Source organism: Podarcis tiliguerta (genome assembly GCF_965153285.1).
Source record: "Podarcis tiliguerta genome assembly, chromosome: 1".
Lineage (NCBI taxonomy): Eukaryota > Metazoa > Chordata > Lepidosauria > Squamata > Lacertidae > Podarcis > Podarcis tiliguerta.
In genome coordinates, this window is record NC_139534.1 from 30,533,384 (window position 1) to 30,545,448 (window position 12,065).

General features: G+C 41.9%; 1 protein-coding gene across 5 annotated transcripts in view; it reads left to right on the plus strand.

The window, feature by feature from the left end:
• Positions 1–12,065, plus strand: part of FAP (fibroblast activation protein alpha) — a 53,497-nt gene that overhangs the window by 26,704 nt on the left and 14,728 nt on the right. For all 5 annotated transcript variants that reach the window (XM_083407948.1, XM_083407951.1, XM_083407947.1 and 2 more), the window contains 7 exons: positions 2,325–2,369; positions 3,056–3,160; positions 3,268–3,338; positions 5,136–5,189; positions 5,375–5,496; positions 10,030–10,077; positions 11,658–11,756. In XM_083407948.1, coding sequence (XP_083264074.1) covers positions 2,325–2,369; positions 3,056–3,160; positions 3,268–3,338; positions 5,136–5,189; positions 5,375–5,496; positions 10,030–10,077; positions 11,658–11,756 — 544 coding nt within the window. The remainder of the gene's footprint in view (positions 1–2,324; positions 2,370–3,055; positions 3,161–3,267; positions 3,339–5,135; positions 5,190–5,374; positions 5,497–10,029; positions 10,078–11,657; positions 11,757–12,065) is intronic.

Genomic DNA, 12,065 nt, shown 5'->3' on the forward strand with positions numbered 1-12,065 from the left:
CTGCCCTCCAACACACCACACACATTCCAATGCCTAACCGCCAATACCCAATAAGTTGTGACGATTTGCTATGAGGTAGGCGAAAACCAAGAGGCTGGTGGCAATTTGCCAAATGGATAAAATTCTTACCAGGCCCCCTGGGCAACCAAGGCAACCAACCGAAGTCCATAGCAAGGTCAACAGAAACATAGACATGACCTAAAGGGAGGGAGGGCAGGTGATTCGAAGAAAACAGGAAGCCAAATAAGGCTCCAGTGCCGCCGCCGCAGCTTAAGCACTTAAACCCCGCTTAAACCCCGCCCACGAGCCAGCCCTATTGGTTGGCTAATAGGCTTCGCAAGGTAGCTGGGGGAAGGCTGATATAGGGGGCCAAATACGCCCCCCTGCTGACGCAGGAGTCGGTTCCCGCTCACAACTCCTCCCCTCTGGAAGGAGAAGAGGTCTTGCGGAAGGTCCCAGCTCAGAGGCTGCAGAGGGTAGAAACTGGGAAATATAGGGAGAGGAAGAAGAAGAAGCACCAGGGGAGAGACAGCTGACAGACTCAATGTCTTTAGAAAGCATTCCAGACCCTCCCCCTCCCAGAATCCAGCAGGCATTGAAAGTAGGAGAACAGAAAGCTCAGAGGCAGAAAGCACAGATCAGCCAACATAGGGATGGCGTAATAGAAGAGACGGAGGGGGTGTGACTTTACTTGGAGCAATGCCATTAGAAGCACCTTTTCTAGCCCTCTCTCTGTGAATATTGAATAAAAGATTTGGTAAGAACTCTCCTTGATCTTCTTGGTAATAACTCTCCTTGTTTAGCTGCCTACCGTGGCAGATTCCCTAAAGCCTGACACTATCTGTCCAATGAATTTGATGGGGCATTGGGCCTCTGGTGGCCCCCATGTCAGAATCCCTCTTATCTACCTCCAATTTATTTCTGTTTGTGCACAAGAAAGAATAGGTAGGCTTACTGCCAGAAAAGGACAGCAACACAAGTGTGGTGGTATCCTTCCAATGAGCGTTGTCGATCACCACCATTATGTAATTGTCCACAATTGGCTCAGTGTTGCAAAGCATTGTGGGCAATTATAATTCTGGCCACCCAAAACTCATCAGGGCACTGTTAAAGGGGCTCCAGGGCACTGGTGGATCCTTGGCAACTCCTTGAGAGTAGCACCTGCTGGCCCCCACTTTGACTGTATTTTTTATTTCTCTTACATGATGTAAATGCAAACAAACATCCCTAGCCAGTGCACATAATATTGGGCGGTTCCTTCCCCTCTTAATAAAATTATTGACAGAATTGGGTGTACAATAGTTGACAGAGAAGTCATAACTCTGCTACTGAGCTGCAACATGGTGGATTTTTAAAAATGGAAAATAATTCCTTCAGAGAGCAAATGTACTGAAAACATTCCACAGGGATCCAGACTGTGGAAAAAAAAATGTTTCATCAACAGCATTTAAATAAATCTAAGAGAAAATAAACATGTTATGTATATGTATAAATGAGTTGTATGCAACACTCAGCCGTAGCCTGCTATTACTTCATTTTCATTTTGCAATTAGAGTGCTAAACATCTGAGCCATACATTAATTTTGGCAGGTCACTGAGCACTTTGAAGTGATTCATAAGCCAATGTTTAAACACACTAAAAGACTTTTAGAATATCAGCGTGTAATTGTATTGATCTGTAATAGCATGCCATCAGGTTTTGTACATAACATTCGTTCAAACAGTTGAACGAAGGTGGAAGAAACAATCAGAGAACTATGGGGATGTTTTGGAGGTGCCTTCAAAAATGAACAGTACCTATTGCTCAGCAGGGGCAAGTTGTTGGTGGTGTTGTGTCTAAAAAAAGAAGTTCCACAAGACTAAAGCAGAACTAGGGATGCCAGGGAATTCAGACAGGAACAGAAACTGCCAATGTTCCCTTATTCATCTCACGTTCAACAAATTGTTGTTCCTTTTGGTCTGCAAATGATACACGATTGATTGCTTTTCTTTCCCAATCTGTATTGTGTTTCCTTTGCTCTGAAATGAAACGCAACCTTTACGCTGAAAAGAATGGTGTGGAGTAATGTAATTCATTGTGTTAAATGCCACCATGTTTGGACAGTGAGACGAATAATGCAGGTTTTTTTTTCCTGGAAGCCGGTAAAAAAGATGTCTCCATTTCTCCACTGCAGAGAGACAGTTAACACCAAGGAAAATGTCTAAACCAGTGCTTGTTTTTCAGGGTTTTCCAGACTGAAAACTGTACTCCTTTCTCCTTTAAATGAAGTTCTTTCACTTATGCCACAAATCCTCACACAGTTGCCTTTGTTCTTATTTTGCAGAAGCAGCAACATATAGAAGAAAGTCACACAGGATGGGCTGGTGGAGTACGATTTTTATTATCTTTACACTTCTGATTTTGTTGAAATATTGTAACAGTGCAATCCTAGCAATGTCTATTTTGAAGAACGTCCCGTTGAATTCAATGGATCTTCCGCCCAGTTAAGTAGGGTTAGGATTGTAGCCTTGTTTCCTGACTGATCTGCACAGAAGACTTTTGCTTTTCACAGTTATTAATCCATGCACTTAACACAAATTTCATTCCAACTCAAAAACTGTTTTTGTTTACTTGTAACAAGCACAGATGGTCTTTTAAATGGAAATGAAACATCTTGGGGAGGGGGGAAAGTAGAAGTCGAAGAAGAACGGAGGATGTATTTGCATATTGCAGCTATATGAAAATATAAATTCTCAGCATAATAATGGTACAATTCTCATGTTCACATATGTGGTTTCTCATTTGTATTTACTTCTTCTTACCATAAAGGGACCAAGTGAATTTCCCTATTGATCATACTAGATTGCACTTTTTGTCATTGGCATAACAAGAATAAAGGCAACCAACTACACCCTAAACAATGTGCTCACACATTTTGCTTTTAATTAAAAATAACCTAATATGAGCAAGGACCACTTATTCCATGCAGTTTTACCTGACTGAAAAGGTATTCGCTTCTTTGTCATCTACAGTTGATTTTATTTTGTTTCTGTTTGTTTTGTTTTTTTGCCTCAGTTCTTTGTTTCAGCACCTTCTTTCACTTCGGACGGCATTTCTTACTACAAAATATTTAGTGACAAGGATGGTTACAAACATATTCATTACGTCAAAGACTCGGTGGTATGTCAAGCAATTTAATCTTCAATTTTCACATACTCTGCAGTATAGTTGCCATAAATAAGACACCTGACTTTACATGTGTTCTCTCCCCCCCTTTTTTTTAATAGGAAAAAGCTGTCCAAATCACTAGTGGAAAGTGGGAGGCCATATACATTTACAGAGTCACAGATGACGCCATGTAAGCATTCTTCCAAGAACAGAGTGTTGGTTATGCCACCTGTCAATGGAAATTTACGTTCAATGCAAAAATGATTTTCTCCCTCAGACAAATAGCAGAACCCCATGTTGAGAGGTCGGGCATCTGCAAAGAGTTTTCCAGATGACAAGACAAAATGGATTACCCATTTTAGTTATTGTCTGGAAAGCTCTTGATGTTGGGTTGAACCTGTGCTTTAAGGGCAGACAGACTGCTTTTTTTAGGTAAAGATGCATGTTACTAGAGGTATCTAATAATATAACCAAGGAGATAGACACATTTTATATGTTGCTTAAATAGTATTGGTGTTATTATTATTATTATTATTATTATTATTATTATTATTATTATGCACCCATTTATATGCCCCAGCCACTCTGCTTCTAGCAAATTAAACATCAAACACAGTAAAAACCTAAAGTTAAAAACGTTCCCTATACAGTGGTACCTCGGGTTAAGAACTTAGTTCATTCTGGAGGTCTGTTCTTAACCTGAAACTGTTCTTAACCTGAAGCACCACTTTAGCAAATGTGGCCTCCTGCTGCCGCTGCACGATTTCTGTTCTCATCCTGAAGCAAAGTTCTTAACCCGAGGTAATATTTCTGGGTTAGCGGTGTATGTAACCTGCAGCGTCTGTAACCTGACATGTATGTAACCCGAGGTACCACTATACAGGGCTGCCTTCAGGCATCTTCTAAAAGTCAGATAGTTGTTTTATTTCTTTGACATCTGAGGGGAGGCTGTTCCACAGGGTAGGCACCACTACCGAGAAGGTCTTCGGGGGGTGTGTGTGTGTGTGTGTATATATTCTGGCACATCACAAACCTTTTGGTTCCAATTCAACGGTGAGGTCACACAGCTTCTGAGACTTAATGCTACAGAGCAGTTACAAAAGCAGCAGTCCATTTTTCAGGAGGAGAAAATGGAACGGGAATAAATCTACTCCACCCCACATTCCTCCTCTCTGATTGGGGGCAGGGGAGCAGCCTGTGAGCATAAAACCTATTAGGTGCCCAGTTCCTAATTCAAGTAGAGATATGTCCATAGAAGCCTATTGACCAGAGGGGAGCATATGTCCCCTAATTCTGTCAGACCACCTGACTTTTAAAAATCAAATATCTTCTTTGTCTAGTCTAACTCTCAGAATAATTTCACGCTTCAGTTCTGTGCATACTTACCTCTGAGAAACACCCCACTGAATACATTGTGGTGTGCTTCTGGCTACAGGATTGCACTAACAATAACACAGACCTGTAACATAACATTCCTGTCTCTGAACAATCTTAACTATACATTTTTTTAAAAAGATGACTGCAATACTTGAAGTGTAGCGCAATTATCCAAAAAAAGTTTTAATATCACATGTGTGTATATGGGCATATTAGCCTTGATTCAGGTATTTTGCTATCAGTAGGCTCGAGGGAACTTGCAAAAGTACAGCAAATCTTTAGGAAAACACTTTAAGGGGAAGAACCCCTTATAACAGCCTACTGAGGACTGACCATGCTCCGTGGTCACGGAATGCTGACATGCTGTTGGGAAAGGGGGAATGGCTAGCTTGTTGTAGAGTGGCTGGGGAAGCCCAGCCAGATGGGTGGGGTATAAATAATGAATTGTTGTTGTTGTTGTTGTTGTTGTTGGAACCCTGACCAGGAGCGCTGCACGCTGCAACATTTTGTTGTAGGTTCTACTTGTTGAATGTCTAATGGCAGCCAACACTGCATGATCTCCTTGCTCTCTTAAAGCATGCTTTATTTAACAACATACATTGCCTTTCAGATTCTATTCAAGCAATGAATTTGAAGGCTATCCAGGAAGAAGAAATATTTACAAGTAAGTTATCATCAAACATTTTGCACTGTTGTTCGTTTGGTTTCTGAGACGTGCCCAGTAAGTTATTTCCAAACACTGTGTTGCACCGCATGCAGCAAGAATGTGTTACAGTTTCCATGCCTGCTTCTGCATTCTAGATCGAGGCTGAAGTTTTGTTTTTGTTTTTAAATTCCGCTGTTTTACAGAATTAACAGAAGAAATCCTGGGACAAGACAGTGCATTACTTGTTATTTAAGAAAAGAAAGATGCCAGTACTATGCAGCAAGTTTCAGTTACAATGCCAACTATTATGCTTTGCTCTGTTACGGTATGTGAAATGTGTGGAACTATTAAATCCTCATTGTTCTCTCAGGAACCTGTCAGGTATTTCTGCTTCAAAGCATCTTATTAATAAATGGAACATTACAGGTGCCGTTTTATGTACACTTAACTGAGTAAAAGCCCCAGGGAGCAAAAGGACACTTATTTCAGTGTGAATTTGCACAGGGCTTCATAATGAATTACATTTATAGCAATCCTTTCCTCAAGTTGGCACACATGGGTCTCAAACAAGCCCCATTTTTTATCCTCACAACAGTCCTGTGAGGTTCATCAGGTTGAAAGAAAGTAATTGGCCCAAGATCACCCAGTGAGCTTTATGGCCAAGTGGGAATTTGAGTAAGTCCTGGTTGAATTCAATAGGGCTTACTCTCAGGGGAGTTAGGACTGCAGCCTTTGTCTAACACTACCATGCTGGCTCTCCATGCTTCGAAGAGATCTAGAAAACTTTGAACTAGGATATTTCAAGCTTTAACTAGGATATTCTGTGCTCCCCCCCCCCCCTTTAGATCTCAGTTCTGCCATGAAATCCTTAGGTAGCCATTCTTTGTCTCAATCCCGCTCCCCCCCCCCCCGTAATTTTGAAGACAATATCGCTGGCCTACAAGGTTGTTGTAATGATTGCAGTTGAATGCTCAAAAGCACTCTATAAATGGTTGCGGTGTTGTTGGGAAGTTGTAACACTGAAATCAATTCTGCATTTTCAAACTTAAAGCACAGTTGGGAATGAAATTGCTTCCTAACTTCGTTTGCAAATTCTGAATGTCAGTAACTGATCCACAAAGTTGGTGCTAGATCCATTTCCAAAGCATTGCACAACCCAATTCTAGGCAAGTTTATTTGGCTGTAGGTCCCATCAAGTTCAGTAGGACTTAATCACCCATATAAGTGAAGCTGGCCCTGCCATTAGGCAAAGGGAGGAACTCACCTCAGGCAGCAGATACTAGACGGCAGGGACCAGCAATAAACCACTGTGTGTATGTACCTTCTAAGCCAGGCATAGGCAAACTCAGCCCTCCAGATGTTTTGAGACTACAATTCCCATCATCCCTGACCACTGGTCCTGTTAGCTCGGGATGATGGGAGTTGTAGTCCCAAAACATCTGGAGGGCCGAGTTTCCCTATGCCTGCTCTAAGCGATCCTGTATCCTTTAGATGTGATGGAGGATGCTTCCACATCACCAGTGTTGCAGTACGTTTCAACTCCCAGTCTGGTCAGTTTCCATGCATGAAATGGGAGCGGGGCACCATCTTGCAGAAAAATGCCTTGAGCCAGCCCCGTGAGAAAGTGTGCATAAAACAGCAACCTGAATCCTTGTGGGGGTAGAGTATGTTGGGTGGGGGCAGTAGACTGAGGTCTGCTAACCAACACTGCAACTTTGTTGGCACAAGGGACTTCTGAGTATGCAACAGAACCGCCCCATCCTCTTCTATTCCCTTAAGCAGCCCCTCACAGGGCATGACCTCCAGATTGGCTCCAGAGTGTTGGAGAACCTTCCAGAACAGATTCTGGGGGGCGCAGGGAGGACAGAGAGAAGTCCCATTGCTGCACCAGTGAACCCTTGTTGATGCAGCAATGGATACAAGTCTGAGAACTGGTTGAACGCCCCACTTCCCCTGAAATTCTACAGACCCTGAGATATGAGGCAACATGTCGTTGTCTTTGTGAGAAACTAGCCTGCTCTCACCTTTCAGAGTTTCAGTATGCTTCTTGTGTGGAATCTTGTCTCCACACTTTGCATTGGGAAGGAGTGGGGCAGCTTATCATGACAGCAGTATATAATTTTTTTCATGAATGGTTCTGTTAACAGCCTAAATTACTAGTAGGAAAATTTAAGATCATGCATATAAGGGCTGGAATAATCTAATTCATTACATGGTTGTTTAAACTGCAAAAGCTTGGAGGTTTGACCTGCAAGGCACTGTAATTCACTTTCGATCCTCCTAACCAGAGAAGGCAGAAACAAATTGCCAACACGAAAGAAAGCCGTAGCCTTCCATTATTTTAATGAGTAGCTCTTGGCATGTCAAGTTTTAAGTTGTTATGAGCCATGTGACGTTTTATTTGATGGAGTCGGCGAAGGGGGAAAGATCCATCCAGAGGGTTTCTGTGTTAATTTCTGAAATAAGCTCAACCAGGTTTGCTCTCATGGAACTGTATCCAAAAGCATCACAAAGTCCAACCAAAATGACTCATTTGGTGTTTAATGAAGCGTAGAGATCAAGTGTTAAGTAGTAGATCTGGATGTGTACAGGTTGATGGATGAGTACGGAACACATGAAACTGCTCACAAGGCAGAAATATCGCCATGACGGTAGCCATGGGATCATGCTAAGGAGAAAATAGCTACTCCGATCAGTGTTTTATGATCTGGACCGGATGCTCAAGCGTGCAAATAATAGAGTTCCCCCCTTGCTAAGCAAAGAACCAAACATAACAAAATGATAATGCCTTTCAATCATCCTTGCCAAGGATGTTATCGCACAGGAAATGTGCTCACCTTGAGAAATGAGTTCCGACAACTTCTCCGGATCCTTTTGTGCATGGGTAATTTGGGGCACAGCTTATGTAACTATTAGCTGGGCATCACTTCATCTGCGAGAGCAAAGAGATTCTCTGAAATATGTAAAGGTTAACATTTCTTTGTTTCCCCAGCAGCGCTTCTGGCACAGGTGCCGTTTATGCCAACGTGACACCGAACATAGTTATTCAGCCACTCTTGCTATGCACTGCGCTATCGAGAGCCAGTGTGGTGTAGTGGTTGAGAGCGGTAGTCTTGTAATCTGGGGAACCGGGTTCGCGTCTCCGCTCCTCCACATGCAGCTGCTGGGTGACCTTGGGCTAGTCACACTTCCTTGAAGTCTCTCAGCCCCACTCACCTCACAGAGTGTTTGTTGTGGGGGAGGAAGGGAAAGGAGAATGTTAGCCGCTTTGAGACTCCTTAAAGGGAGTGAAAGGCGGGATATCAAATCCAAACTCTTCTTCTTCTTCTTCTAATACCAATAGCAATCATGGCATTTACAGGGTTAAAGTAAGAGGCAGGCTCCTGGTTTAGAGGTGCCTATGATTTAAAGGTGCAACGAAATAAGAGGGGGAGAAGCGGGGGCGGGGGCGGGGGAAAGATTGTCAACAAATATGTTTGCAGGACGCCTTTGTGTGAGAACGCAAGTGAGGAAATGGTCATTTCAGGGCCCAGTAGAGTTGTATGATGTCAGCACTGTGAATTTGGCATTGGAGCCGCAGGGAGATGAGGAAGGAGAATGTAACTCTTCCCCTCCACGCATAGTCCTGTCAAAAAATATTCTCTTTCCAAAGCTGCAATCATCAGGAGGGATAGCAATGGAGGTTGTGGTCCTAATGAAAATTGAAGCCCTGTGTGTGTGTTTGTGTGTGTGTGTGATTTTTGCCAGGACCACATGGGGTTAAACCCCCCCCCCCCCAGCTCACTTATATAAAGAGCAGCTGCAGGGAAGTCCAAAGACCACAGGGAGATGATAGATAGATAGATAGATGATAGATAGATAGATAGATAGATAGATAGATAGATAGATAGAGAGATAGATAGATGATAGATAGATGATAGATAGATAGATAGATAGATAGATAGATAGATAGATAGATAGATGATAGATAGATAGATGATAGACAGACAGACAGACAGACAGACAGACAGACAGACAGATATAGTTTAGGTTCACATTTTGGCTCTGGAGCCTCACTAGAGAAGAGCTGTACTGATACCCTTATACCAGTATCTTAACTTCTACATCTTCTTTTACTGTTTGTCCTTTCTCCCATCCCTGGAGAAGCCTAGAAATCGTAGTTTGCAAAGTGCTAAGAAAGAATGCTAGGAACCATTTCACTCCGGGGAACTAATAAATAAAATAAATAAACCTTTATTGTCACTACACCACCTGTGTGCAGTGAAATTAAACGAACCCCCACACCCCACATACATTCGCACTCTGTGTGCTTGTCGGAAATCAATTGCACCACTATTTTCCCCCGTGCAGCAGGACATATTCCTCCTTCTGTTGCTTCCTACAGCTCCCTACACACACACACACACACACACAGAGAGAGAGAGAGAGAGAGAGAGAGAGAGAGAGTTATGTAGGGTTGTGGTGGTGAGGGACCTTTCAGAACAGATTTCAAAAGAGTTACTGAAGATTGCAGGACCCTCCAGAATGCATGCAATATAGCTGGATGTGGCAGGAAGGAAGAATTGATTAATGTTGCCGTGTGTGTGTGTGTGTGTGTGTGTGTGTGTGTGTGTGTAAATATAAGTGCTTTCTGCTGGTGTACATATAAATACTGCCACCCTAACACCCAAAGCTCCTTAGCATCTTACATATTAATACTGTCTGTGATGAATAAAAGAGGAACATGTTACATGCAAGTATCTAGCCAACAAAATTCGTGCTATTTTCAGAAGTAATAATTCTGGGGGTGGCATTGGGTTTTTTTGCAGTTCTTGTTTCTCTCAATGTCAATTCTCTTTTTTTCCAATCACCATCGCAGGTCCAGGCATTCCCATTTCTACTATTTACGAGAGCAGATATGACAGAGGTATCTTTCACTATGCATGTTTGTGTGCCCTGTTGATTGGTTTAAATTCAGATCCACGGTGTACAATTAAAGCACATTTAAAGCAAAGAATCATGGGAATGGTAGTTTACGCATCCCAGAGCAACAAGTCCCAGCACCCTTTAACAAGCAACAGTTCCCAGGATTCTTTAGGGGCAGCCTAAATGTGCTTTTAAACCTACTGAAATCCTATGTACTCTTACCCATGACTAAGTCCCTATTACAATCAAATATAGGAACAGGCTATAAAGCTAAAGATGAAGACATTTCGAGTTTGATCTCAAAGCATTTTCTTGAATCTTCTTGAACTTGTTTAAAAAACAAGAAAAAACAAAAAACCGAGTCAAGAATTTGTAAGAACCTAGTAAAATCTGATGTTGCAAGTTCACTTTATTTTAGGTGGTTTGTAAGTTTTCATGGCACTTTGTACGTAATTGTCTCTTTCTCACATATTTGATAAATGGTGTAAAATTATTTTTGAACAACTGTGTGAATATTTGTCGCCAACGTGGTTACGAGTTGCACTTCCTTTAAACTTACAGCAGTCTAAGCATTGCCCTGCCTGCAAAACTAAGTCAGTTGTTAAGTTTTCTGGTATTTCCTGTTCATGATTACGCTGGAAATCTTCTGGTATTTCATGACCAGGAAGTGGTTTCCCTAAGTGCTGGGTAAGGGGGAGAGTTTTGCTGTCAAAGTAATCTAGCTGTAACTGTTTTGCTATGTATGTGCTAGCACTGTCTGGTGTTATCTTAGGTCATACATCTGTAGCATAGGGCAATCTAAAATTATATACAGATCCTTTGGGCGGGGGGAGTGAGCTCTTTTAACTAATCAATTGATGGAACGCATTAAACACTTCAGGTACTTAATCCTATTACTTCATTACTTAATAGATTTTGAAACGTTTTCTTTCAAAGACTACCACTTCCGTCTCCCAGCTCTTCTACATAATACATCTCTTTCCTGCTCAAACCCCAGAGAGCAAGTATAGGCAAGCTCGGCCCTCCAGATGTCTTGGGACTACAACTCCCATCATCCCTGACCACTGGTCCTGTTAGCTAGGGATGATGGGAGTTGTAGTCCCAAAACATCTGGAGGGCTGAGTTTGCCTATGCCTGCCAGAGAGGGTTTAAAAACACTCTGTCAAGCACTACAACCCAGCAATAAATCCCAACTCAGCAATAGATGTTATCATAGATCCAAGGAGGTTTAGTCCCAGCAAATATTTTCCTATTTTCTCCTCCATAGAAGAGAACACTCTGTTACTGCTAAAACCACACAGGTGCTTGCTATTTGCATACAGGATATTCACTTATACACATGACCTTAGCAGATTTGACATGTATTCTCTATTTGTGTCCTGTCACATAATAATTAGATTGCAACCGTACTCGGTTGTTCTTGTACCGTTTCTAAAAATTATTTTAGCTTTCTTTTTTGAGGATATGTCTGTGAAATGTCATAGGACAAACTTGGAAGGAGATTCAGAAATCAGTAATGATGATAACAAGAACGCTAACCAATGGCAAATGTCTTGTGAATCTAAATTTTCATCTATGTAGAAATTCGAATTTTGGAAGACAACAGGGATTTGGAATCTTCTCTGCAAAAGATCAGCATGCCTACCACAGATTTTGACAAACTTGAAGTGGATGGTATAAGTAAGTACAATCGACTATGTACCCTCCCCTTTTGCTTTTACATTATGAGTGACAAGGGAAGAGTAGTGACTATGGTAGCTATTTAAAGGCTTCATGTTTGGTTACTGTAGTCGTTTCCAGACTGCCAAGGATTCAATCATCTACCAGAAATGCAAGTTGGTGCAATTGAAGTGGATTAAAGCATTCTGTCACTCAACAAACCCACTTTTTTCTTTTTTAAGGAGACTTTTTGCAATTGGGAAAGTGATGGGAAATTGCACTGAAAAGTGTGGGATGCAGGAAAATGTATAACCACAGCACAAGCAAAAC